We start from the raw sequence: 27201 nt of genomic DNA on the forward strand, positions 1-27201 counted from the left end.
CTTTCTTCATTTTACAATTCAGTGGATTTTCTGCGGCTATATAATCAGGGGTAGTTATGCAAATATATGCAATTCAGGATCATTTCAGAATAAATAAACCTAAATTAAAATTAATGGGAAAAAACACCTATCAGAAACAGATCAAGAAGGGAACACTCTTCATTGTATTTTTTTTATATATAACTTTTAAATTAAGGAGGAAGGAAGCCCACTGATTTTTTTGCTTGGTTTTTGGCCGAATAGGAAAGGACATTTGAAAATTTCTGATTGGCCACAGACAATACAAATTATCCTTTGGTGTAATTCCAGTAGTATTATTATCACTGCAGAAAATCAAGCAATATGATGAAGGAAACCCAAGGGAAATACATTTGATTTATTGAGCCTTGTTTTTGTTTAATCACAGCTTGAAGGGGTTTAGGACTGCATTCCTGCTGCGACTCTGCTGTTTCTCCCCCGTCAGCTTGATGAGCCATGGAGAGTGGGGGTAGGAGGGGAGAAATATTAACAATGAAGAAAAGAAATATTAACAATGAAGCAGCTGAAATTAAACATGTATTTCTGTTCTTGGAAATCAGGAGGGCAAGTTCTCTTTCTCGTGATGGGAGGACAGAAAAGGACCTATGGGACATTCTCTTACTTTCAAAACACCTTAAGGAAATTGGTTCAAAATTCTTCAGACCATTTGCATCAACCAACTGCTTATAGACATCTGAACACTTTAATGTTGAAATGTAGGATTCCACATAGATGATGATGATATACAATATTTAATTAAAGAAGGTGTTTTGTGCTATGGTTATGACCACAGTGAAGCAGGCATGCTTTTCATAGGTATTTTGGTACTTAAATGGCACTATAAAAAGAATTAAAGATGCTATATGTTAGTATTTTTTTCCAAGGGAAGATTGCATTTCAGATGAGTTGCCATCTTGATTGGAAAGAAGAGGAGAAAAGAGATTTGATGTCCACAAAGTTAGAGTCCATGTAAGAAACTGGGAACTTAAGAGGGCACTATCTTGCTGTACCAACCTCTCACACCAGCTATCCCATCTCCATGAACAGCTTTTCAATTTCTACCAGCAGAAGCCCAAAGTATTAGTAGTAAGATAAACTATATTCTCTAAAACTATTGGATCTAAGAAAGCTATATACAGTCTATCTACAATGTAAAATCAAAGTAGGGTCATTCTCCAATCAACAGTTCAGTGTGTGGGAAAATATCAAGTTCAACAAAATCCCACATGCTCCATCCCTGATCCAGACTCTTTTTCGATATCCAACAGCTGTCCTTTGTGAATAGTGTCTGGCTTCATTTTGTTCAATGTTACATATATCATAAAGCATGATCAGATAAAATATTTGAGTTTGTGGCTGCAGAACTGCTCTCACAAAGGACACCTAGAATCATAGTGACACTGTACAAAGCTCATCTTGGATGGAGCACGACCTCTTTGAAAATGTTATCCATTGGGACAAATGTGTATGTGTGTGTTTGTCACATCTAGATATTTGCAAGATGGCAACATGATAAAGTGGTGTCAATCTCTGCAGCAACACTAGAAGATAAAGGTATTAAAATAATTGTGGCATGTCAGGAATTCAAAATGGGATATTTTCCATGAACACTAAGTTTCATGTCAAGCCTAAAAAACAGCCACATTTTAACAGTTATTTTTAGTGGCTGGGAAAAGAAACAGATTTCATTAATGTTTTAGGGAAGGATTTTATTCAACAGAGTTCTTCTAAAAATAGTTTGGACTCTTCTTAAAATTTAAGAATAACTCTTTTATTAAGATGTCTAATTGATCCATGAAACCTTGCAATCCTCATTTCAAATATAATTAAAATAAATTTGCATATATGTGAATACATACATATGCAAAACGTTGCATTATTGACATTCTGAATATCTACACCCAAGTCTGGCCTAATTTTCAGTTTGGACAAGTGTTAATGAAACATGCTCCGTCTTCAAATTTATAAAATAGCAGCCTTCTACCTTTAATTCTGAGCACATTTCCTTTATAGTGTATACAATAATCTTGTTTAATTGGATTTATTTTTTCTGCACTAGGCCCCGCATGGCCTACTTTCCATTTTTTCTCAGGTCTTTGAGTGTTATTTGCAAATCACTTTTCTGGAATTTAATTTCAATGGTAGGTTGGTTTCATTTCAGATTTTTTTGTATTGTTTTAATTTTATTTGCCAATTTGCCTTTAAATAGCCTTAAGCTAGAAGGTTGGGGCTGTAACTTGCATCTAAATGTGATGTAGGAGGCAAAATTTGGTTTGAATGTGTGGAAAGTTTTATGAAAAGGAATACAGAATGACTACCTTGTTTTTTCATTTGTTTTCTAAAACAGCTACTTTGAGAGCAAAAGTGCCCAAATTGGCCAAGACTTTAAGAAAAAGTAATGTCCTTGTAATCTGGTTGAGTTCAACCTTTGGCAGCAGATAAATTCCTTTTTACAAGTAATACCAATGACCTCAGATTTTGATTGTATAAGCTTTCAAACGTGAGGGTAGTCAGAGGATTCATGTCTGTACGAGCCACAGAATTTAACTGACTGTTCCAAATATGTGAGTTCATAGTTACCTATAATACATACTAACTGAAGAAAAAATCGCTTTCTGAGTTTAGCATCATCTCCCCAACTACTGACCAACTTGAAGTTAAGTCAGATGACAGCTCTGTTACATGCTTATCAATGGTGTGGGGCAATTGACTTTCTTTTGAAGGTTCAAGGACAAAAATGATTTCTATTATATGTGAATTTTCTGAATGTGTTTCCCCCTTTGTGTGTTTTCCACATTATAGATGATGGAGAATGACCCAGCAACAGAGCTACAGTGATAAAAATCATACTGACCTTGAATGGGGTGGGGGATTGTGGGTAAAACACGCTCTAAAGGGGAAAGAATAGTAAGCATCATGGAGAGTTTATATATAATATAAAGATATATGCATATATATCTATCTTACTCATGTTTAGCTACTCAGACAATTATAAAACAGATGGACGTCTATGCCTATAGCATTACATCTCCGATAAAGCATTAGTCTGTTCTTCTTGCCAACACTAAAGTATCAGTGAGCTGTTAGTAAAATTCAAAATCCAAAGCCTTTTAAAACAACGTAGCTAGAGTAGGGGACAACATCCTATTGTGATAACCCTACAAACAGGATCCTACCCTCCACTGGAAAAATCCACTACCAAAATAATAGATTTTTTGGAGGGTTGGGGTTGACAGTATTTAAATTGGTAGTGACCAAATTCAGATCATGCATCTTGGTCCTGGTTCTGGTCTCTTTAACTCATGACAGATGGACCCACAGTAGCTAAGGACTCCTTTCCTCTCCCTAAGCCCTACAGTTCCTATCAGCTTTAGCCAAGCATCTGAAAAATTTGTTTGGAGAAATACTAATTCAACTTTTCCCGCAGCTTTTTGCTTCCATATTATTGATATCAGGGCAAGAGTAATGCCAAGGTAATAAGTTTCTTGGCATAATATAATTTTATTTTTAGTCTTTTCCTTAATCCCACATCCTTGTGATAACACAAACTCACTTGAAACGATCAGCTGATCAAATTCGCCTGAGGATACATCGTGTTGAGTAATAAGAAGTGCTATTCTCTTGAACACTAGGATCTTAGGTTATGAGTCCCTCCCAGTCCCATCCTCAAGCTACTGACCATAAACTGAATGTGCTGGCAGAGTTCAGGCTTTAAGATATCCTCTATTTGTCTCATCAAAACCCAGGTTTAACTCTAAATCTTCCTCTGAGGCTCTTTCAGAAAGGTAGAATGGTGCATTGGGGATAGGATGCATTACATGCTATCCTCAAACCCTACAGTGTAATATAATCAACACACACCTTTCTACATTCCTCCTAGCAGCTTGGATAAATAAAGACCAATGATAAATGAGAATCAACAAAAATCAAAATCATAAAGAGAAAAGCATATGTGCACATTCAAATTTAATCTGCCTGCCATCTTGTACCATACGCTTAGAAAGAGCAGATTTTGTCTGGAATTTGGGCACTCAATAAATCTGGACACTGAGAGAACCCAGTCTCCTTGCAGAGTGAACTTTTCTCTAGCTTGGCTGAAAGTTGTAGCTTAAATGCCAAAGTTTCCTAAGTGCATTAAGATGGAACAAGTCAATAATAGCACAGTGAACAATTGTGTCTTAGTTACACAAGTGTCAAGGAGAAAAATGGTTTAAACCTCCACTGGTTATTTGGTATTAAGTTTCCAGCTTTGAAAATAAATAGCCAAACTGCATTCAGCATTTATGTAGCAGTTGGAGATTACTGTCCCACATTATACTGTATTTTATTTTTATTATTACCATTATTATTCAGACTGTTTAAATGACTCAGCTTAATATTTTCTCATCATACTGTTCACAGCTGGGTAAATGCACTCTGCCCTCATTTCCACAAGACCGTTTATATTGTTAAACCATCTCACCCACCCTCCTTTCATTGCCTTTTCAACTTTTTTCCAGCTTGTTATTACCATCGTAGCTCCACCCTGTTATCATCTTCTTAGCTCTATCATGCCCCATTAGTTATCTCATTCTCTTAATTCCATCCTACTGCCTTATCATTCCTTAGATGCTTCCCTATCCCAGCTTTTTAATCCTTATTCTTCCACCATCATTCTGCTGTATTTTATAGTTTATGCTAGGGTTTGTGGGCTCCTGTAAAAGTGTAAAGTAAAGTAAATACCACTTAAAATGAAAAAGAAATTCTCCAGCTTTTGATATTCAAACGTAGGGGAGGGCAAGGACCTTGCTGCTATGTGTTTTGTCTTTTGGCTGCTAATACTTGAGGAGGTCAACATAGCTAAGCAATGGATTGGGAGATTTTAGGAACACAACTCTTAAGGGTGACCCCAGTACTATATGCTGTGGCTCTTTGTAAGTCTCTTAACTCTAGGATTCGGTTTCTTATCTGCTAAATGGGGTAGGAGGGTGTTATTGGCTGATTCTGCTGGGACACCATGAGAAACAGTTAAATGGGCATTAACAGTTTACAAGAAAACCCTCTGAATTAAAAGCACCTAAATGACAAAAAGCTGGAGTTAAGGGTAGGGCACATATACAGAAGTAATTTATTAACTCAGATATGGTTTTCTTCTATTTTCCAGTGGGTAGTGCATATATTCAATGGTCTTTCTGAAGTTAGCATATTCGATGCCTATTCTTGAAAGTAAAACTAATCCCAGCACCCATCTATCTCCTATTGTACCCACAGAGAGCCCTTATAAGGAGTGGGCAGCCAGTCTTTCAAACTACATGTGGGTAGTTCAAATAGCTGCTCTAACTGTTTTATTATGTGGCATCCAGAAGTAGCTGGTTAAGAGGCTTTGCCAAGTCTTAACTAGCATCATCAAGTAGTGTGTTTAAACGCTGAGCCCCTAAGATAATAATTTAAAACGGTTTCTAAAGAAGTGGGGGAGGCCCTCCTTTTAAGGGCTCTCTCCAGCGCTGGGTAGCTTAGGTAGTACTTGAAATTTAATGAAGTATAGGTTTACAAGTTAATGATCTTTTAAAATTATAAAGGAAATTTAAAAACCTCCTACACACTGATATGGTATGGCCCAGTGTAGATTTCTTTGTATTTTTATTCTTTTGCACTCAATAGCTTCAAAATGCCTTACCAATCCACACATTTCTCTAAAGCAGAAGGTAATGAATCAGTAGGACTGTCCTTTTTTAACATGAGGGAATATTCCTCTCCTAGGAATGTTGACGCTAACCACTAGGCTGGGATATTAGTTCAGAATCTCAATGTGCCAAAGGTAAGCCAATGGTCTAACTGACCTAGTGGACCCAGGCTGATGGGGGCCAGGTGAAATGGCAGTGAGAGGTGGCAGAAGCAGTGTTCCTGGCTGGGACGGAATATAATGATATTAAGTCAGTGGAAAGACCTCATTAAGTGAAAAAAGGGGAAAGAAATTAGATATCTCCTCATCTCCAAACTACAAAAGATACATCTCCTAACATTTTCCCTACATATGCAAATCTAGATATTGTGGACTGTGGAAACAGCTTACCTGAATTTAAATCTCAGCAGCCTTACTTAGCTGCATTAGCTGCTTAACTTCTTTGCATAATGGAGAGATATGAGTACTTAATAGGGTTGTCCTAATGATTAAATGAGATCGTGTACATTAAGTGTTTAGCACACGTACAGGGTATCTTGTAAGCACTTGCTTGATAAGAAGTGATGACATTAAAATCATCACCCTTATTCTTCCTCCCTATCCATTGCTTTAAAAGTAACTCACCGTAAGCATCGAAACAAGATAGGTTTCCTTTGTGGGTGCACTGCAGTCATCATTGTGAAAACACGGAACCTGTTATGCTACATGTGCTCACAGAGGAACTTCTCGTGGCATCACCAGAAGTCCAAGTCTTCATCCATGTGATGCATATTCCCACATCTGACAAAGACTATGGAGCTGAATCCTTACCCATACACACTGTACTATTGGATTAATGTGTTCAGAAAAATGTTATAATGTAACGCTTTGTCCAATGATATAATGTAATGCTTTGTCCAGGATGAAGAAAAAGATGTAAACGGCATTACTTGGACATATAGACTAAGGTAGTATGGATCCTTAACAAACAGAGTGCTAGAATGTGTGGAGAATAAGACAAATGAGAAAAGAATGCTTCCATTGGCTTAGAAAAAGATTACTATGAATACAATGTATTCTTGAACCCTCATTCAATTATTTTGACTCCTTTAAAAGTCCATATTTGTAAAGAGAATGGAGAAGTATATGTATGTATGTGTGGAGGACAAGATATATCAGTGACCGCAGATTGACACTATGTAAGAAGTCAGCACACCACTGCAGTGGACACTGAAAATGTGCTGATGGACCAATGAAGATGAATAATCGTGAACTCTTCAGGGGCTCTGGCTCTGCGTTTCTACCTGCTGCTGCCTCTGGCCGGCAGCAGCTCACCAGCTGCTTCGTCTTCTCTGGACTGGCTGGGTCAGCAGACCACCCCGCTGCCCACACAGTGCTCTCCATCAGGGCACTGGCAGCAACCACCCCTCCCAAGCATCTCTCCCCTCCTAACCCTGTTCTGCGGAATAGTACCGCCACCAATGATGTCTTCCTTCTTCCCACTAGACCCATCTACTTTAAAGCTAGGTGATGGGCCATCTGTGCACACGTGTACTTTTTTTTTTCCATTTCTTCCCTTCTTCTTCCTTCTCTCTCTTTCTCTCTTTCTTTCTTGCCTGTGTGAAACAGGCTACCACAGAGCCACATTTCCAAGGGTCCAGCTATGAAGGCTGTAACAATGCACCTCCCAAACCTAAATGGCGGCGGTGGGGTGGGCATGGTAGAAGTGCATTCCTGTTACAGAAGAAGCAGAGTTTCCCCATTAAAATGTTTGTACTTAGACGTTGGGTTTAAGAAATAGGGAAGTAGAATCACTAATTTTCCACAACTATAATGGCTTCTTTTCATCTCAAAGCCTAATGACCTTTCATTTTCTATTCTTCTGGAAGTATTACACCTCCTAACTTTCCCATAAGGTGGGAAATCAATTCCAAACCGAATGCTGATACCTGTGCTGCCTCTGCAAGCTGCTCAGTGCAGAGCTAGTGCCTGTATGGGCCCACAGGGAAGTAGTACATCATAATCATGGCCATGCGCACTTTTCAAAGACATAATTCAGGGTGACTTCTGTGAAGTCATCAAGGGCAATAGGAATATGATATACTTGCCCAATTCCTTGATTCTCAGTTTATAAACAGAAATTCTGTAAGATTCTTGACATTTCTTAATGTCACTGGGTTGAGTCCTTTAAATGAACTTTTGTGAATAGGGTGGTGGTATTACAGAGTTTCATATTATCTTTCATCACCACCCACGAATTAGCAGTATCTCCACTATCTCTGACCAGCTCATGCACTCTGTCTCCTCTTCAAGTATCCCATCGTTCCATCCTCCTTTCCCTTTGTTTCTCTCAGTCTATAGGTATCATTTTATTTATTGCTTGAAATATTTCATTAGCACGCTTCTTCCTCTGGTTAGGATAGGAAGACAAGATACTTTAATGCAAATTTATAGTTGTTCAGTTTCTCTAACTAATCCAATTGTTTCATTTTCTCTTTCCCAATCCCTATAAAACCTCTTGTTAAGTGTATGTTGTTCTACTTAACCAGGTCATCTTAGATTTGTTGGAATTTCAAATTCATAGTTGAGGCTGTCTCCCCCTCCCCCCCCCCGCCCCCGTTTATGGAATCCCTAATGTCAGGAATGAAACAGGTAACTACATTTCTTAATAAATATCTTCTCAAGGGTTTTTGAGATATTAATATCTCTAGCTGAAGCAAAGAACATTTGTTCTTTGGAGACAAGTAAATGAGAATATGCATCTTAAACTTCATATTGACACAGCATTTGTATAGCTGTATCCCAGCAAACCACTACAGACTGAAGTCAATAGGAGTTACGATTGAGAAACTGAAGGTCAGATTTAGAATAGTTTGTGGTGGTTGTTTTTTATTAGTAGTGTTGGATCTTGAGCAGTTTAAAAATGGCTTTAATACTACATTTCAAGAGAATTCTCACGTAAATTGAATTTTCTCCTAAAAATCCTTCTTGAAGGCTCATCTAAACTGAATAAAGCAAGACGGAGACATCTCTCCTGGTCATAGTATTTCTAGATTTCCCAATTGAACCTGTGCAGAAAAAAACCTCCTTGCTATTGCAAGAGTAGCTTGCTACTCCAAAATAATAATAGTAAATTCTTTGGACTGCCTCCTTTAGTGCAAATGAACTTTCTGGCCCAGCATGTGCTAACTTTTTTGTTTGTTTTACTTATTCTGACAAACATTTCCCTATTCCAAATGTTATCATTTTCCCCTGATCTTACCCATCATTCTTCTGTTTCTCGGGGGTCATTCGCTTCTGTGCTCATAGCCACGAGGCCAACAGGGCAGGGGGTCAGGTACCTGACAGTAACCTGCTGCTATGGGCAAGGCTCCAAGGTGGGCTCTCCTACTAACATCGGTAACTTAAAGTGACTGATCCCTCCTCAGTCTGCCTGTAGGATCTTCTTGGTCTTCAGAAATGCTCCTCCCTCCTACCTTTCCATCTCTCTTCCAAAAATACATCAGACAAGTAATGTTTCCTGCTGTCATATAGAAACTTTTCTGCAACCATTTTTCTTCCTTCAGATTTTATATTATGTTTTCATCATTCATTCCACCTTTCCTCTCGTGTTGTTAAAAATACACCTTCTTTTTCCAGCTTCTCCCTTCTCCCAGGACCTTATTCATCCTCACTGAATGTTTCTTCCTCAATCTCTCTCATCACTGCCATTTTTTAACCACCATCCTTTTTCCAGGATCTTACATCACATCTGCTCCTTAAAAAGACCATCACCAAACAAATTTGTGTTCTCTGAATATTCTTATGTTTTAACCAACCAGAGAAAAAAACCAAAACTAAACAAATAAACAAAAAACAAAGACAGTTATCAAAAGTAAGCTAGGAACAGAGAGAGGTTATTCAATTTGTACATCTTGCCTTATGCATAGGGATTGAGAACCTGTGTTTTTGTCTCAGTGACTACATTCTGACTTTTGTACAAGTTTACTTTTAATAGATGAGGAATGATTTGCAAGTTTTCCATGGGAGAATTCAATCCACTTGTTCTCCCAAGTTGGCCCATTTTGGCATACTTACTGAAAAGGACCAGGCTGGCATTGGTGACCCCCAGGTTGTTGGCAGCCACACAGGTGTAGTTGCCATAGTGTTCCTCAGTGACGTTGGTCACCGTCAGGGAGGACTGGCCTTCCGTGCTTTTAATCTCAAGGCCATTGGCACTGGTTATCCTAAGAGTTCAAAAACAGAAGAGTAAAAAGAAACATTGATGAAGATTTGGAGTAGTAATTCCTTTGTCATCATTATATTGGAGGAAAAAGGAGAGAAAGGAAGAAGTTAGCATTTGTCATTCCCTGCTCAATTTCTCATTTTAACCATATAATCGCATGTTGTCAGAATCAATGTCCATCGACAGAGAAGACTCAGAAATGGATGTGTTTCATTGGGCTTTGGTTTCTGCACTCGGCAAGAAAGACATGCAGGTGGAAGCTACCCACTGAATCAGCTACCTCACTCTGCATGCAACCTGAGTGCTTTGGGGCTTCAGCTTAAGAGCTACAGGCTCCAAAGCACCTGATAGGAAGCTTTGGAAAAGGAGGAGTCTAATAGAATAGGCCTGCATAATTATAGCAGGGCTTGGTTTTGTCACTAAAGCTTCTGGTGCCCCTAGGCCCAGCTAGCAGAGCAGTGGGGGAAGGCAGGTTTGGCACATACCTGGTGTCATCCCGGTACCACTCAAAGTCAGGCGCAGGCACTGCTGAGGCCTCACATTTGAGCGAAGCTTGTCGCCCTGTAGTGGCTTCATTGCTCTTGGATTCTGTGATGGTGGGAGGATCTGTAGGAAGGACAGGCATATAGTTTACATGAGAGTCAGAGGGCGCTCCCAAATTTCCACGCGAGAAAGAATTAGAAAGGACAATCTGATTGGAGACAAGCAGGAAAAGAATAGTCTTAAAGCTCCATTTACATGAATTATGTGACCAGCTGAATGAGACTATCACTAGAAAACTAAATAAAACGAAGAGATTGTTAATGAAACCACAGACTTGGTTTACTTAGATGGGGCACTTAACAGGGTTTTATGGAAATGGAATCCAGGATTTCTTTTTCCCTCCTTCAATAGATCATCAATTATTCCAACCATAGATGGTAATATTTGCATAGTTGTTTTCTTTTCATAAATTAAGCGGTGATGCTAGAGGACTTGGGATTTAAAAGGTATGAATTTGAGCATTTTTATTTTTCATTATCATTATTATTATTGTTATAGTTTGAGACGGGAGCATGAAGTCTGATGAAAATTACACAGGGCTGAAGTTCTCCCAACCCAAGCTTAGCCTGATATTTGTGCAGGAATTCAGAAAAACCAACTAATATTAGATGATTACTTTGCCTTTTTTCCTCCTATGTGTTCCCTTACTGCCACGACCCAGGTAAACTGTGCTTTTATGTGTGAGAGTGCAGTTGGAAATCTATTCTGGTGCACAGAAGCCTTCCTGGTGCATCAGTCTTCCACTCTCTCTGGAAGCTGTGCATTTGATTTTTTCTGCTTAGCTCTGGACCTACAAAACTGTAACAGGCTTGAAATGAGCTAAGAAACACATCTGACATTCAAATTTCCTATGATTCTTTCAAACAGTCGTACAGAGGGTGGAACAAGTGTTTACAAATCCACATGACCGAGCTAGAATGGTAGACTCAAGCTCCTTGCTTGGTGATTCTGGGTTTGTGCAGGTTACGGACCTTCAAGGAGAAAAGGACTTTTCTGTCCAAAGGTCATTTGCAAGAAAATGACAACTTGGCTGTGTGCTCATGGGAAAAACAGACCCAAACAATCTCTTTAGACTTTGTATAGGAAAAAGCTTATTTAGGGAAAATAGTGAAGTGTACTCTACTATATAAAATTCATTTAAATCTCTGCTCTTCAGCACCTAGTTCAACTCATTTATTTCTGAATTTTTTTCTTCATATTCAAAAACTATTTTCAGAGTTTTCTGCCTATAGAAGACTCTGATCTTAGTTAAAAATGATGTACAAAAGCACTAGGTTAGTCTGCAAGTTTTTCCCCCATTTCATTTTCACATCAGCTCGGACATCTTTAAATCACTGTCAGAGAGAGGAGGAGTTGGAACTCATTTGGATAAGCACTGCCAGCCCGAGAGTAGACAGACGTGCCAGATGGGCTTTTTGTTGTTGTTTTCCTTTAGACTTATCTGCTCGTTTTTTGCATAGGCACAAAAAGGCAACATGATGAGTGGAAAGGACCCTGGATTGGAAACTAGGAGTCCTGGAGTTTGATTTCAGTTTGGTTGTGCAGACCTGCCATCACACACTGTCTTTCTGAGCCTTTGTCTTATTACCTATAACATGAGGGAACCACGCTTTAGTGACCTATAGCGTCCCTTCCAGCTTTAAAAAAATACCAATGCTAGTGAAAACTGCCCATTCTTCACAAATGGGCAGTTGGTATCATTATGACTGAAGTATATTTTCATACTCATAACTCATTTAACCCTTAAATTGCTAACTTTCAAAATTCTAACTCATTTATCTAGCCTATGGGCTAGGAGTCAGGATTAGCGGTCAGAAATAGGAAATCTGAGGTCTGATTTGGACTCTTCTCTTAACCAGAACTCTGATCTGAACAAGTGTCTGCACCAGTTTGAGATTTTTCTTTCTCATCTTTTAAAAGACAGAGTTAGCTTAAAACGATCACCAAAGTACCATTTAAAATTCTTTCTTTGTATGATTGGTTATATAGATCATTAGAGCACATTAGTTCAAAGGATAATGCAATAATTGGTAGTAGTGGTGTTGGTGGGAAGGTATTTGTATAGGGATGGGGCATTGAATAGAGGTTAAGAGCTTGGATTTAAAGTTTGATAGACCTGGGCTCAAATCCAGGCTCTGTCCCTCAGGGTCCTTCCTCATTAGAGAGTTTAGTACTTTGTCTAGAGTCACATAACTTCAATTTCCTCAACTATAAAATGTTGGAACCAAAGGAAGGGAGGTCCATTTGGAGATTGTGGAAGGAATCCAGAGATAGGCTGCACTAGGTTTGTGATAAAGGGACTAGAAGAGAACGGACAGGTTTGAGATTGAGAGACAGGAAGCCTCAGAATCAACAAGATCAGATGTGAAGGGTGACGGAAAGGAGGAGTCTGGCTTGATAACACCAGTGTCTGGCTTGCGCATCCAAGTGATGCCATCCACTGAGATAAGATACATAAGAAGAGAGATAGGTGACAAACAGTAAAACACTGAATAAATATTAGTTTACTGTCCTCACCTCTTTACTGTATCAGGTTATTATTTTTTTGTATTTTATATTTTGGATTGTTGTTGTTGGTGGTGGTGGTGGTGGTGAGGAAGATTGGCCCTGAGATAACATCTATTGCCTTTCTCCCTCTTTTTGCTTGAGGAAGATGGTCCCTGAGCTAACACCTGTGCCACTTTTCCTCTACTTTGCATATGGGATGCCACCACATCTTGGCTTGATAAGCAGTGTGTAGGTCCATGCCCAGGATCCAAACCCTGGGTCGCTGAAGCAGAGTACATGAACTTAACCACTACACCACCAGGCCAGCTCCTGTATCAGGTTCTTAAGCAGCCAGTGACGCCACAAAGCATGTTGGTCGGAGAGATAATTCTGCTTGTGATTCTATTGGTTTGTTCAATTTCTCAATTTATAAAATGAATTTTAACCAGTATTTGTGATTTTCTGGATCCACGTGGTTATGAGTGACAAGTCCTTAATGATGACTACCGCTTTGCTAAACCAGTCTTTACTTGGGCAAGATTCCACACTTTCCATCCTCCACCTCTGGCACTCATAGCTGTGGCACCTCAACATAATAAGGCCATGGCGATGCCTTCCAGCCCCTTCACCATGGGACCAGAAATACTGATCCCTATTTTATGGCAGAGTTCTTCCTCACTCTAGATGTTTCCTTTTATGTGGCAGGAGCTTATTTAGTATATCTCCTTGCCCTGGGACCCAGAAGGAAGGAATGATTTTTTTATGACTGAAAATTTTGGGAAGAACAAACTGGGTTTGTTTGGCTCATCTCTTCCCCTTCTTCCTTTTGGGACAAAGTTTTTGGCAGGGAACAGAGGTTCCTCTCTGCTTCTTCACACTGGAGTCTGACTCAGGTTCTTTCCTTCCCAGTCTTATGTGGGCATGCCTACCCCAGCCCTGGGCTGCCACATTTGGGGAGGTAAGTTGACCACACTAAGCCACTTCCTCTAACCATCTTGATCTTTAACAATGGGGGCAACTGGGCCTCCCATATGTCTCCTTTACTTATTTCTCAATTTGTTCAGAGCCTGAATAGCTAAGTAGTAAGCTATTTATTAGCTCCTCAGAGATGCCAGTACGGGAAAGGTGGCAGTGAACTAGGGTTGAACACTTTTTTTGTGTGTGTGTGTGAGAAAGATCAGCCCTGAGCTAATCTCCATGCCAATCCTCCTCTTTTTGCTGAGGAAGACTGGCCCTGGGCTAACATCTGTGCCTATCTTCCTCCACTTTATATGGGATGCCGCCACAGCATGGCCTGACAAGTGGTGCCTCAGTGTGCGCCCGGGATCCAAACCCTGGCCCCCAGCAGCGGAATGCGCGCACTTAACTACTACACCATGGGGCCGGCCCCTAGGGTTGAACACTTTTAAAGTGCATTAGTCTTGGGACAGGATGATACTGGTCAATAACAAAGGCCAAATATTTGCTTCTCTTCTTGAAAACCCAGGAAGTTTCTCATACCAGGGTAAATTCACAGATAATGATAAATGTATGAAGAGCTCGATGCTTCTAATATTTCTCAAATGACACAATGGTGCAGGTCTGTTCATTCATGGCTTATTAAAATGAACATTTCAAAATTCATTTGTAATGAATTCTGTATAGGTGAGGCTAAGGAAATTATTGCAAATCATATTTCACCATGCCTAGTGTAGTTAAAATAATAGATGTCCTTGCTTAAAATATGTTTACAGTAAAAATGTGGCTTACCAAAATGCTGCATGGACGTCCATTGTTATTCTTTATGTGACTTTGGAATAGCTTACGATTGTCAAAGGACCCTTCCAGCTTTTATTACTTCAAAATTCTGGGTTCTGAAAATATTAATAAGGGCTTTCTTCTTCTTATATCACCAATAACAAGACTCTTTCAATTAAAATGAATAAGATAACAATGACATTGTTCTAGAAAACAGAATGTAATTCATTTAATCTTCCTCCTATTTGGAATAATAGTATAAAACAACAAAATTCTTAATAAAGGATTCAATTTATAGGCATTTACCATGTGTCAGCACTCTACTAGGCTTTAGACATTCTCTTCACCCAAACAGTAGCCCTAGGAGGCAAGGATTATTAACCTTATTTTGTGAATGAGAATACAGATCTACAGAGGGTTACTAACGTGTCCAAATTCACATTGTCAGCATTTGATGGAGTCTAGATTTGAACCCATGTTCCAAAGCCCATGCTCTGAAGATCTCTGTGCTTCCATATGAATGAGTTCCTTTAGAGAGAAGTGAATGCCTAACAAGGAAAAATACCATTTAGGGGAGCATGATGGTAGCTTGAGAGGTAACTGCTACATATTCCTGCTATTACAGGGTACCAAAAATGGCACAATATGCAGTGACATAGTGGATATAAACCCACATTAGAAATCAGGGGATGTGGGCTCAATTTCTGCCTATGCCACTTAGGTTGTCACCTCCTGGGGATGACATGTTGACTTCCCGGAGCTGCTCACCTATGAATGTAGACGATGACACCTGCCTACCTGTCTCCCAGGTTTAATGTAAAGATCAAATGAAATCATGTATATGAGATTTAATTTAACACCTGAAGTGATTACAGTTATTATTTTTATTGCTATTATTCACGTGGTGTCTTGAAAAGAAAGAGGGCTTTGGAGTTAGGCTCGGGTTGGGTTGGAGTCCCAACTCTATTACTCACCTGTTCTTTGATTTTGTGGCAGAGAATGCTTACATTCTCTGAGCTTTATTTTTATCCTCTCTGCATGAGGATGATTCGATTATCTCCCAGGGTTAGTGTGCAATGGTAGACTAACGGGGTGGGGGCAGAGAATGCAGGCAATAAGAAAGGCATTGTCTCTAGAGAATTTAGAAACAATAAAAAAACTGACTCAAAGTTGTCTTTTTTCTTAAACACCATGTACCAGCAATACTAAACCAAACATACAAAACAATGTCAGCGATAAAGTAAATCCTCCTCCTCATGGGGGCAGGCCAGGATCAATACACCTCCCTCTTTGGTTGGCTACTGTCAGTGTGATGATTACAGTGAATCATACAAAATCTTCAGCATAGTTTTGATACTCTGAAGATACTCAGAAAATTATGGTTCTTTTTCACATTGCAAAGTTATGGTAGATAATTGCAGTAGTCTGGATTCTTACTGAGTATTTCCGTTGAAGATCCCATAATAGATTCATAAGCATTAGGATGGGTCTTTACTGACAACCATCCCAAATACAAGAAGAAACAAACAGTTGGCATGGAGAATGGATAGGTATAGCTATGAATAGCTAGAGAAGGTAGCCAGTCTGGTTCCATATTGAGCAGTTATTTTCCTAAGGTTTCATTATTAGGTGATTTTTGAATCAAAGCACTGAAGAGTCCAGTTAAAATACATATATATTATCTGTAGACAACAGATTTCTCCAGTCCCAACTGTGGATTCTATGGCAGGTAACCTCTGCTTCCTTTAAATAAATGGCTATCAAATGTAAGGGTGAGCTTTAGAAATGCCAGCATCCCATGTCTCCCAGCATCTATGTTGGGTTGGTTAGCTCTGGACACCAGGGTGAAGGCAGAGCTGAGTTCAAAGAGAGACAAGTAGAGGGAAAAAAAGTGATAAAGAGTGACGATGTTAACCTAGTTGGAGAGATAGCTGTGGGAAGGGAGAAGGTAGGAATATTGGCTGGTCACTAGGGCGGGGGGCAGGCTTGACAGCTGGGGGCAGAAGAATTTCTCCAGAAATAGGAAAAGAGTCTAGTATAATGGGAGCCCAAACAAAATTAATAGCCTATATTTATTGAACATTTGCTATGCACTAGATCCTATCCTTGAGACACTGGGCGCTAGGATGAGACAAACCCATAAGTAGCTATTTTTAGTGCACTGTGAGAACTGAAATTGAGAGATTACACCTAGAACCTGTAATGAAAGGACAGTTGTCCCAAAGGCTGATATCTGGAAGAAATTAGCCAGCTATTCTATAAGTAAGGTACAAGAAATCAGAAATCCTGTCTATTGTACAGAATTTTATTGAGTTTATTCAGTAGAAGAGATTTCAGATCAATAATTTAGCTTCTGTAAACTCCTGGACCTCCTACCACTTAGAAAATAGACTTGGCATGTCAAATGACTATGTGCAATGCTGTCGATCAACTGTGGAGAGGGATTATCCAAGAGAAATAAAAAGAAGAGACCGGAGAATCCAGCTTGTGAGCTAAACAGGAGAAACTGTTATGTCTCTCTTGTTTACGGCTCTTGCTTCTCAGTGCCCTGCAACAAATATCTGTTGACAACTGAATAAATGACATGCTGGTAGGAGAAAATTACCGGCACTGGGATATATTTTAAAGTGGTACTCAGGGTCTGTTTCATTACAATAAACTATTCAGCAATTAATTATCTTAGCCATTTAGATCCCCTGACCTAATTCTAAACCCTGTGTTTTGGAAAGGAAAAGGAATCAGTTTAAATAAAGCGACATTTTCATAGTAGGCAGGCTTAGATGAAGTGACAAAGGTGATCCTGGATAGTCTCAGTATGAATGAGTTTTGCTAGCTAGACCTGGTTCTGTAATTTAATCTCAGAGACTTCATCTACTTAATAAAACCACATTTAAGTACGACGAATTGTTTGAACAGGACAACAGGTGCAATGGCTGATTGTTTTAATATAACACAAACACAGCTTATGAAGTGTTGGTAAAAAGGTGATTCCTAAGGAAATAGATATTAGAATATACCTCCTGATTTGTGACTAATATCATTTGCAAAGTTTGGAGAAATGTTGAGAGGGCAGAGTTTACCTGTGAGTTTTTCGCCTATTCATTCAGTAAACATTTACTGAGCAATTTTTAGAAAGTCAGGGATGTGCTAGGTGCTGCTGGTTAGGACATACCGGATATTTGACTAAGCTTATTACGTATTTCCACATAATTTGTTATGAGGTGTCTTTTTAGAATCTCAAGGTTCTGTTCACATTCTTCTGTGGTTCACTCATCACTAGGAAAGGCTCACATTTTCATAAAAGCCTTTTCCTTGAAAATTATCAGTATTTTCTTCTGTTCTAAGTTACATTTTGGGGACAGTCAGGAAGGAGCAATGTCAGACTAATTACGATAATAATAATAGGGCCCAGGCGTCTGGCTTTGATCTTGGGAACCATCTGCAATGCAGACCACTTTGATGTTTCACACAATGGAAGCATAAATATTTTCTATGTACTCCATGATTGGACTTTCAGAAATCTAATTAAGATGAAGGTCAATTAAGAGAAAATGAAATCTTAACTCCAAAAGTCAGACAAGAGGTGGAAGATGATGGCATGGCTGTGTGTACATAAAAGAAGCTAACTAACCTAATTATAAACTTATATAAACACCCGGAGAAATTGCCTTTCATGTGGAAAAAAGGTCCTAAAGCATTTTATAACATTGAGATCATTAATGTGTCTTTGAAACACACCCAGTACTGGAAAAGAATAGTAATACTGGCATTTCAAATCTCTATTACAAAAAATTCGCAGACAGCTATAGGATAAAAGGACTTCAGAGCTCGTGAACTGCAGCCCCCTGCTTCTGGGAGATGAGTGCCCTAAATATCTAGGGCAGAGTTCTATGTGTTGGATTCTCCTAGGTATGGTGTGAAGGAGACTTCGCTGTCTGTTTCAGAAGGCTGCAAGGCTGGAGCAAGGCCACAGGAAGCAGTGCAGCCCAGCATAGATGGGGCACCTAAGGCAAGTCTCCTCGGCTCTCTATGCCTCAGTTTCCAAACTTTTAAAGTCAGACTAATGATGTTTATCTCATGAGTTTACTATGAGGACTAAATGACAAATGTAAACCCCTTAATCCAGTGCGGCACATAGTAGGTACTAAGAATTGAAAACTCCTCCTTCTCTTCCTCGTTCTCCTGAGAGCATGGGATTTAGAATCAAACTGGCTGGAGTTTGGATCCTTTTTCTTACCCTCGCTTTCTGTGTCACTTTGGAAAAGCAAAGTAACTCATCACAGTCAAAAGCATATTTTCAAATATGGGTTAAAATGTCTGTGCATGTGTGTTTGTGTGCCCATGTGCACATGTATACGTGTGTTATATGTGCATATGTGTGTATGTGTGTGTGTAGGATGCATATTTGTGTGTGTGTATGTATGTGTTAAAGATATAAGAAGGAAGAACTGTCAGGACATCCTTTGTCCCTGCCACTAGCCACAACTGTGTGATGTGGGAACTTGAATTTGAATGATGTGGAAAGTCACTCCTAACTGAACAGGATAAGCGACCTCTCTTTATTCCTTTGCTGGGTGACACACATCATATGGATCTGCCCTGCCCCCCATCTTTTGAACTACATCTAAGGATCCTTTCATCTGAGGAGTTCAAAGTATGCCCACTTACCTATGCATCTTAGTGAAATTTTCCTTTCTAATGCCCATACTTTGGGACAAATAGATAACCAAAATTAACTTATCAAGTATCCCTGTAACCATTGGGGACCCAGGGTATCTGACCACAGTGGTTTGAATTTATTCCCAAGGCCAATTAAATAGCAGAGGATAAAATATGATCTTGGATTATTCCCTTCTGACAAACAATGCATTAAGATGGAAATTCCAGTTAAAGCAGGTATGAATTGTTGCTTTTTCCAAAGTGGTATGACCTTGGTCTCCTCAAAGACCAGAATAGTGAATGCCAGAAATGCTAGTGCTGTCTGATCATGTTTTCTTAATTCTGTAGTCTGAGTAACAGACAGAGAGTGTTGTTAAATGCATTATGGCTTATATTTAGAGTTGGTAGAGTTGATTTATCACATTCAAAGACCAACTCCTGCCCTTGGATGTGTCCAATGTACAAATGTGCATCCCTGACTAGAGGGGCATCTGCTTGAAATGCAATGTTCCTTTGCTAACAGGATCTTTACAGCTAGCTGGAGGTGGAGGTGGGTCCTGAGCACACAGCACCTGCTGGCTCCTGCCATACTCACAGTTCACAGTGACCTTGACTTGTTTGACGTCCGCCGAGGAAACCTCATTGGCAGCTTTGCACTCATATTTGCCTGACTGCTCCCTGGTGATGCCGAGGATCTCCAGATATTCTTCTTCTCCTTCAAATTCTCTTCCTGAAAAATAGAGGTTTGCATGATTGGTTTTTAAAGTTTAAAATATGCAGCAGATCACCTCTTTTTTCTTTTTAGAAGCAATAAATCTACATGGCTTTTCAATAATTTGACAATGTGCTTGTCTGAGGTCAGGTTCCACAGAAGCAGAATCCAAGACAAAAAGTCATGTGAAAGTGATTAAGGAGGAAGCGTTCTCAGGAAAAACTGGTAGCAGAGTGGGAAGATGGGACCTGGAAGAGAAAGAAGGCAAGTGAGGGTGCAAAGCCAGGTCACGTCCCACAGAGGGCAGCTTGCCTCAATCCCTCAGGGAGCTCTGGGGACGGCACATTTCCCACTTTGAAGTTGTCCTGACTGAGAGTCAAGAAGCCAGAGTGTTTATATATCTACACCCAGCTTTATTGGTTAAGGGCTTAGAACAAAGAGGGAGTCGGGGGGAGGAACATACAAGTTTTAAAGGACTTGGAGGGGCTACCTTTGAAGCACTAATATCATCAACTACACCATGCTGCAAAGCACTCTTTCAAAAAGTTGTTATTAGGACAAATGGCTTCCTTTTGAGAAACTGTCACTCTTTTCCCCCAGATTATGTGGAATACTGTACACAAAGCTCATGTTCTAAACCCCGTCTTGTAGTTATGGTTTCCTGGTTCAGTGTCAAACTACATCATCATTGAGGCTTTCAAGCCATGGACCAGATCCATGAGAATGTGCTGCTGGTGGTGCATTTTGTGATAGACTGTGTCAATGGGGGAAGGGATAGGGAGCTAAATAGCATTGGCTTAACCAGGTGGGATTAGGGGTCTGGAGGCCCTTTTTGGAAAGTTCCACAAAGTTAGATATGTCCATTTTAGTTAAGAAATCTCAAGACAGGCAGGCTTGTTTAATTCCCCTTATGTAGAGTATAATTGATTAAATGATTTTCTTCTGAGAGAGAGTGCGAGAGAGAGAAAGAGAGAAAGTAAGGGGAAGTAGAGGGGGAGGGAAAAGAAAAGGGGAAAGAGAAGATGAAGAGGAAAAGGGGTTGAGCAGGGGGAAGAGCTTGGACTTTAGCTAAATTGAATACCCCTCACCCCAACTTACAAAACCCCATTGCTGTTGAGTTAGGATAGAGCAGCTGGGGAGGGTGCTAAAGAACACAGTCTTGCCACCATGAAGAAATCTTGCTTCTAGTCATCCTACACTAAATGGTACCAATTAATAGCTCTGCTCAAATGCCACAAACTGTTTTCCCTTTCTGCAAATTCCCTGATGGCCAAATCAACATAACAGACAGTGAGCACAGAGACAAATTCACTGTCTAAATATGTCAGCTAAGCCTGTTAACGAGGCTCCCAATAGAACAAAGGGCCTCTTTGATAACATTCTATAACACAACTGTCACGAATACTCCAAGCTTCAAGTCTTCTGTCAATTGTCACTATCATTAGTTCTGAGGAAACTTTGCAATACCAACAACAAAAAGGCAATAGTTATATACAATTATTTGGTTCTGGAGTCCTGCATATTATCTAGCACATGCTTCTACTGAAAATGTTTTAGAATTAATCTATAAGTATATAGCTGCATATTATTTATAAAAGGATAATTTATTTTCCTGTCTGTGTTTTTGCCTTTTTTCTTCTCCACATTCAGGCAAGTAGTCAGAGGTTACTTCACATGCCACAGAAGTAGAATGTGGTAGGAAAGTAAACAGAAACCTTAGAAAGGGTAATAGTCCACTTTATTGGATTAGCCGGGGAGAATTTGGACTTGGAGGAAAAAAAAGATCTTTCCTGCAACTTGCAACTATGGACTGAGAATCATGCCAACTAATTGATGCTAAGAATCTTCTAGCTAAATATAAATACCCTGAAGCCAAATGGCAACTTTGACAATTGCAGGCCAAAATAGGTATAGGCTCATTAGAAATCTGGAATGCAAAGGTGGGATTTACAGTAAGACAGCATTATTGATTTTGAGAATAATGGTGGATTATAATGAAAAAACAGTTAAAGATGATTTCAGAATGGTTTAGGATTTCTGCCCCACCCCCACATTCATCAACCTTATTCCTACTTAAGCAATTGTCAGTAGAAGAAAGAGAGAACAAGTATAGTCTTCTTGGAGATCGTTAACAACACTAAATTATTTTCAATTCCCATAAAATATCTAGATATGGTAGTAATGGATCCCTACCTTGCATTTTGAATATTCGAAAGATTTAAACCAGTTCCAGGAGAAGGAAAGATGATTTTTAGCAGCATCAACTGAGGCCCTACCAGTTTGGGAAGATGGCACCTATGAGAGTAAACATTAAGAAGAACTAGAGAAAATAAAGTAATATTTATTGGGTTTTGGACCTGGGATTCTTATATGCCAATGTAGATATTAATAATCTCGTTTTTTCCTGAGAAGCAGATAATAAAACAGGTCATCATGGGATGAATTTTCAATCCCACATCTCTAGGAAGAATTTCCCCTAATACTACCTGAGGATGAAGGAGGAGTTTTCGATTAAGTGCGCCGCCCCTCTCCCCCATAGGCAGAAAGATCTTGCTTTTCCCGTGATAGCTCTCCTCCACTCTGATGGCTGCCTCGCTCCAGCACACAATGTACACAGCTGTTTCATCAGATGGAGGAGTCTCAAGGTGCAAACCACACATAGGCAAGAGAAAATAGATGGTCTTCCCTCATCCAACAAGCTTGACAAGATTTTAAAATAGTAAATAACATCTCTGAGCCCTTCTTCTTGTCATTCTTCTTCTACCCCTTTGATCCTCCAGTTAAACTCTTATACTTCCTGGAACTTCTTGCTGGTCTATTTTTCTTGCACCCACAGGAGACTTTGCTCACAATGCATTCTCTCTCCTACTTCACTTGAACATTTCTCATTATTCTACAGTGATATGAGAGGAAAAGGGAACTTTTCTCTTGCTAGAAAGCCAAAGAACCAGATTGTAAATTCCTCAAGGACCATGTCTTACTTGCAATATCCCCATGAACCAGCACAGGGTTTGGCACAGATTACTTAATAAATGTGTATTGAGTTAGCTGAACTGAATTAAGAAACACAAGCAGAAACTAGAGTCAGATTCAATACGTCATATAGCTTAAGAGAACAAAGTATTGAAAGATGGCTAAGAACTTCTGTAAGAGAAGTTGCTGTATAAATCCACTCCCTTTTAATGATCCTAACCAAGTACCATTTTTACTAGGGAAGAAAGGGTGTGCTGAGTACTCTGCTGTTGAAAGGCTGCATGGGGCATCTCTGGCCATGTTCTAAGGATATATCTGCTGTGTGCAGTTATTGTTTCAGAAAAAAGTGTAGAGACACCAACAGAGCCTCCGGTGGAAACAGGCATAATGCCATTCCTTTCATCTGATCAACTGCAGTTTGTTGTTTCAAGAGATGGAATACACCACGTTTACCCTTGAGTCACAGAATTCTAAAATGCACTCACATCCTCTTGCTCCTCCCCTTTGCCCCAATGTGTCTGTCCCCATCAAGGCACCTTTTCTCTCATTCTTTCAGTTCACTCTGACTAGCTGCTCTCAACCCACGTGTCCTGTCACCGTTTCTCTTTACTTTCTCAACCTTGAGAAGACTCTCAGTCCAGAATGTGACACTTAAGCTGTTGTTAAGTTCTCTGGTGGAATAAAGCCCTGTGGTTACAATGTGGACTTTTCTCTCATTCCTATCTATTATTTTCTGCCCTTGTATAAATGTTTACTTGAAATGCAAATTTCAATATTTTGGCATTTTAAACATCTCAACCTATTTCCACAAGCTTGCTCACATCGCTGAGTGTTATATTTATTCTGAGATCTGGTGTTTAGTTTAAACCTCCCTTAGCTTAATGTGCTTTTGTGTCTCCTGGCAATATTCACTACCAGGCTAAATAACTCCCCATCATCCTTAGCATATGCACCTTTCAACTCTGGCACATAATTAGCATATCCCCTTTTAGTCATTGTTTACTCAAGTTGTACATATTAGTTCTATTAATATTTCTTCATAAGTCAGGAAGAAGGGCCTAGCGCCAATGGTAGGAGGAATGTATTCTCTTCCGTGTTCCCTAATATAAAGGCAAATCAGCCAGGAATAACTCCAATTAAAGTATGCCAGGTGCTACCTTCTGAGTATAGTGCCTTCAGAGCACTGCGCTTTGGTGAAACATGTAGAGTTCACATTCAAAATGTTGATTTATTTAGATTTCCAAGGTCAACCAAGCATTTGAAAACAAGCAGCCATTTGAAATTAAATGTATTTTCATGGATCTTCTCTCTCTTTCTCCCTTTCTCTCCTCACACCCCCACCCCCCTCTCCCTCACTCCCATACATGCAAACAGCTATTTATTTACATGTAATCATTCACTCTAACTTTTAGGCAACAGCACACAAATTCACTAACACCCAAATATTTGCTAGCTAAACAGAGCCGGTCTATTCCTGAAAATTCCCCAGGACATGACAGCCAGTGCCCTATTTGGAATAAAAAAAAAAAGACTACACCCTAATAATCATTATGGTATCTGTCTTTCTTTTCCTTTATTTGAGATACAGGCAATAAAATTCAGGAAATGTATTAAATTTGAGTGTTTTGTGACTTTAAAAATGTAGAATTCCAGGGATTCTTACATGTTAGGAAATGGATGAGTCATGTTTTTTTCACTATTCTGAGAAGAGTCTTATAAGATCTCTGTAGATTATTCTTTCACAGAAGGGAAGGTGAGCTTGAAATGGGGTTGAAATTCCCTTTACTCACCTAAATTTGAGTATTTACAAGTAAGTGGCTGTAAACACATTAGCTATAAATACAAATACATATACAGATTAATAAAAAGCAAAGAAACGGAACTTGTCTTGCAGGGTATGTGTGTATGGACGTGTGTGTTTGTGTGGGTTTATAGTTGGAAAAGGGAGTGAAGAGGGTGAGCAAAAGCAAGCTATGAACTTCTACCTCTAAAAAGAAAAGAAAAAAGGATCGAGAATCAATGATGCCATTTGAAGTTTCCTGTGCTCACTTCAAATGCCGTAACAAGTTTCTGTTCTTATAGCACATTTCATGTTTTCCTTTTTTTTTTCCTAAGGATATACTCACCTGTTCCTGCTTTTGCTTCCTTCCCTACTTTTTTTGTACATCACGTTCTACACAAACATGCTAAAAAAGAGGAAGAGAGAAAGAAACACAAAAAATCTAGAAAAAATGCCTGCGATGGGGTTCTGTTTATATTTCCAGCCATGTCTCTCTCCAGATTCTTTGAAGTTTTTGTTTCTCCGCTTCACATCCCATCTGAGAGATCCTTTAGTGTTTGACAGTGTTTCTCTCCAAAGGTTGAAACGAATTCTCATCCCCATCTCTCATCACCCATCAAGGGAGGGGTAAAGAGTGGTAAATGATCCGTGGTGGAAAGAAGGCAGGGGTGGAGGGCGGACATAGTTGCCAGAAGCAGCAATCACAGGAGAAGGAGACACAGGGAAGAACAATGCACTGAAGAGAATGAGGGGGGGAAAAACTGAGAGAAGTGATACAATGAAGATGATTTTAAAGAAGAGTTAGAGGAATAGAAATGAAAGAAGAGAGAGTTCTCTAGAGAAAGAGGCATTTGACTATTAAGATATTTGAGCTACACGGAAGGGAAAGGCTTGGTTACCCTGCTGTAGAAATGTTTCCTATTTGAATAGTAAGACACAACAGGGTGTGGATTATGCAAATTGGCCCCATGCCTTCTGCAGCCCCAAAGGGTGTAGTTAGTACCCAGAAACCAGAGGCAATCTCAACGCCAGGAAAGATTCACAACTGACGTTGGCTCTATGAATGAGCATGAGCCAAATGAAGAAGAACACCCTGCCATTATTTTTCCTGGCATCCAGAGAGATCCAATTCATTATGGTTTGTATTTTTGCTTTCACACACACAAACAATCAGCTAGCTGACATAGTTTGAGCTCAGCATCCAACCAGAAGCTGTCATCCACACATCCTTTTCAGTCCTGGGCCATGACATTCTGTTGTTGTACTCGTATTTAACTATTACCCCCTACTTGGTGTCAGTTTTTAGAAACAGTTCTGCTCTTCTAAGTGCTAGGCTTGAAATTAGGATCCCCTGTGTTTAGTTCTCTGAAGGGGAATTGTATTGACAATAGCTAATCTTCCATTGCAGGGATCACATCTGGTTTTGCTCTTCATTGTACCCCTATGTGCAGCACGATGCTGGATGCTGGAGTGCTCAAGAAATATTGCAGGGTGACTGTTGAAGGTGCTATCATTTAATAAACACATGCTAGGCACTGTGCTAAGTGACTCAGGTATTATCTTATTTAATTCACAATACCATTGAGATTGCTTACAGATGAGGAAACAAAGGAACCCAGGTTTAGAGAGGACCCCTAAAGAACTTGCCCAAGTTTACAATGTTATTAAAGGAGAGCTGAGGTTTGAACCACCTCTGTTGACTTTTGGATCCCATGTTCCCAGTTAGGCATGACTACTTTTATCATTAGAATGCTGGGAGATGTTAGATTAGCTGAATTCTTAGCTCTCAGAATCTGCTCTATTTCTGTCTTCTGAGTATAAACTGGGAGATTGGGAATGGGACACTCGGGGAATTTCCAAAGCAACGCAGTTCGGTTATAGATAAAGAAAGTAAAGAGACAGCCTTCAGCATCTATAAGGTTTTTACACTTAACTCCCTCATTGAGAGAATCAAACAATGCAATAAATGAGAAAGAAAGTTGGTATTTAAAAGTTTAGCCCCACCCATTTATTTATAGAGGCCTCTCCAATAGCAATATAAAGCCACTGGTGCACACAAATGCCAATAGCCAGCAAAGGAGTTACAGGAACAGCGTAGAATGGACTTATCATATTTGAAAACACCAATGCGTAAAGATACATGCACCCTTGTGTTCATTGCAGCGTTATTCACAATAGCCAAGACTTGGAAGCAACCTAAGTGCCCATCAAGGGACGAATGGGTAAAGAAGATGTGGTATAAATACACAATGGAATACTACTCAGCTTTAAGAAACGATGAAATCCAGCCATTTGTGACAATATGGATGGACATTGAGGGTATTATGCAAAGTGAAATAAGTCAGAGGGAGAAGGTCAAATACTGTATGATTTCCTTCATTAAGTAGTAGATAACAACAACAATAAACAAACACATAGAGACAGAG

General features: G+C 39.5%; 1 protein-coding gene across 2 annotated transcripts in view; it reads right to left on the reverse strand.

The window, feature by feature from the left end:
• LSAMP (limbic system associated membrane protein) overlaps window positions 1-27201 on the reverse strand; it is a 589224-nt gene that overhangs the window by 22326 nt on the left and 539697 nt on the right. Inside the window, exons 4-7 of one of the 2 annotated variants that reach the window (XM_058555837.1) lie at window positions 19906-20040; window positions 10370-10490; window positions 9737-9885; window positions 2873-2908 (exon numbers count right to left, since the gene is read on the reverse strand). In XM_058555837.1, the coding sequence (XP_058411820.1) occupies window positions 2873-2908; window positions 9737-9885; window positions 10370-10490; window positions 19906-20040 (441 nt within the window). The remainder of the gene's footprint in view (window positions 1-2872; window positions 2909-9736; window positions 9886-10369; window positions 10491-19905; window positions 20041-27201) is intronic. The other variant, XM_058555836.1, reaches the window with a different exon arrangement.

Source organism: Diceros bicornis, chromosome 15, assembly GCF_020826845.1.
Source record: "Diceros bicornis minor isolate mBicDic1 chromosome 15, mDicBic1.mat.cur, whole genome shotgun sequence".
Classification (NCBI taxonomy): domain Eukaryota; kingdom Metazoa; phylum Chordata; class Mammalia; order Perissodactyla; family Rhinocerotidae; genus Diceros; species Diceros bicornis.